Source organism: Heptranchias perlo, chromosome 32, assembly GCF_035084215.1.
Source record: "Heptranchias perlo isolate sHepPer1 chromosome 32, sHepPer1.hap1, whole genome shotgun sequence".
Classification (NCBI taxonomy): domain Eukaryota; kingdom Metazoa; phylum Chordata; class Chondrichthyes; order Hexanchiformes; family Hexanchidae; genus Heptranchias; species Heptranchias perlo.
Genome location: NC_090356.1, coordinates 11,393,345 through 11,395,434, shown reverse-complemented (window position 1 = coordinate 11,395,434; position 2,090 = coordinate 11,393,345). Strand labels below are relative to the sequence as shown.

Here is a 2,090-nt window from a genome sequence, read left to right as displayed (position 1 = left end):
AAATGGTTCACATTTATACGTTAAGGCTCAGTACAAAAAAACTCCAACTTGTCGACATTTTTTGAGACAAATAAATTGTTTTAACACAAGTAAACTCGAATCATAGGTGGCCTGTGACCTTCCTAAAATAACTTATTAAAATAGTTGGAAGAATATAGTTAGGCAGTTACTGTCTTCAACAGCGAGCAGCATTAAAGTTAGTGACGCTAGGACTCTTGAAAAACATTTATTTTGACAAAAAAATACACCAAAGTGCTATGCATCGACACTTGACATTGGTCCAAAACCTTCATCTGTTAGAACGTCGATAACGCTTTCAACATCGGATCTTTTTAAAAAACCTTTTTGTAGAACATTTTGATTTACTAAAGACAAACAGATCAAAATTCACAAATTAAAGTACAACATACGGTCAAACATGTTAAGCACTATTTAAGTAAATAAACCCTGTTAACAATTTCAAATAACAAACGCTCGTTTTTTTTTAATATTCCATTTTTTTCTGACAAAGCAAACACAAGTTTTCGGCGCCCGTTTGGTACCAAAATCTTTCACAACCCAGGCTCAACTTCAGCTTTTACGAACACACTTGTCTTGGTTGAGATGCTGGGTCCATTTAATTTTCCAGCAAATGCACCTTAGTTTGCAAACCAGGAAAACAATTCAAGCTTTTTTGGCACTTTCAAAGAAAACGTCTTACCACCGCCAGTGATGATATGTATTTTAAATGTCTTGGAAAGTTACATATCCATTCTGGTGGTCATAGGTCCATATTCCCAATAGGAGCAATGCACGACTGGCACCTCGGGTTGCCGGGCGCATGAGAGCTGGTATCCGCTGCTCGCTGCATGTGCCCCCGGACTCATCTGTTGATTCATGCCGGCGTAGGGGCTAGCGGGTCCCGGGACTAAAGGCAAGGTCTGCATTCGTGAATAAGGGCTGTAAGATGAGGTCAGTCCATTCATTTGAACCGGGCTGACATTCCCATTAGCAGCCTGGCAGGACTGATGATAGGTCATCGAGGCATTCGACTGTCCTTGTCCCATTGACCACGAATTGCTCGCAAAGGGAGACTGCAGGTACTTGGGAGTTTGATAATAAAATGGGTCCGAATAATTCACACACGGTTTTCCAGGCAGAAACGGAGATGAAGACGGTCTGTACGGCCTCTTAACCCTTCTTCTCCTTCTGTAATTCCCTTTATCAAACATGTCTTCAAAAGCTGGATCCAAAGTCCAGTAATTCCCCTTTCTCTCTCCCCCACCTTCTCTGGGAACTTTGACAAAACACTCGTTCAGGCTAAGATTGTGCCTGATGCTATTTTGCCATCCTTTCTTATTTTTTTCATAGTAAGGAAATTTGGCAACGATATATTGGTAGATGCCATTAAGAGTGAGCCTCTTCTCCGAGCTTTCCTTTATTGCCATCGCTATTAAAGCCACATAAGAATACGGTGGCTTTTGAGAAAGATCAACTTTCTCCATGGACTCCTTGTCCCCAGCCTTGTCCAAAATTGATTCGTCTCTGACAGATGAATCGTCGCTGATCCCTTCCGGATCATAGCTCTCCTTATCGTGAAACGTTTCCATCATTTTAGCGCCTTGGCGCCAAATCAGATGTGGCTTGAACTGTAAAAATCCAGAGAAATGAAGATGTCTTCCTCCTCTGCACAGAACTCTGCCCTCTTCTGAAAGCCCTAAACTCCAGCTCGAGAATCTTTACTCCTCCCACTAAATTCTCAATGGCTGATCACTAACTCATTTAAATATGACCAATGGTGATTTTGTGGAAGGGTTACTCTGAGGTCAAAATAACCCAGAGTTGAGATTTGTTTTATCATTCATTCCACCTCCTACACAGAAACACTGGGGGAAAAAAAAGAGGTTGAGTTAAACTGGAAGGAGTTTAATAGGTTGAAGTAATTTATTGTTCGCTGATACACGTCTGTCAGCACCTTGCTCAGGTGTCTATTTAAACACGATTAAAAAGAAACACTACACAACGTTACCTTATAATCCCCAAATCAGCCTTTGAGCCATTTTACACACCCTATACAAATACAGTATAAGAACCGACTTAGCCTGTTAGAC

The 2,090-nt window shown here is 41.1% G+C and overlaps 1 protein-coding gene across 1 annotated transcript; it reads right to left on the bottom strand.

Annotated features, from left to right (window-relative positions):
* Window positions 1–210: 210 nt before the first annotated feature.
* Window positions 211–1,700, bottom strand: foxl2l (forkhead box L2-like). Its single transcript, XM_067970078.1, has one exon. The coding sequence runs from the start codon at window positions 1,590–1,592 to the stop codon at window positions 741–743; it is 852 nt and encodes a 283-aa protein (XP_067826179.1). The 5' UTR covers window positions 1,593–1,700; the 3' UTR covers window positions 211–740.
* Window positions 1,701–2,090: the final 390 nt, after the last annotated feature.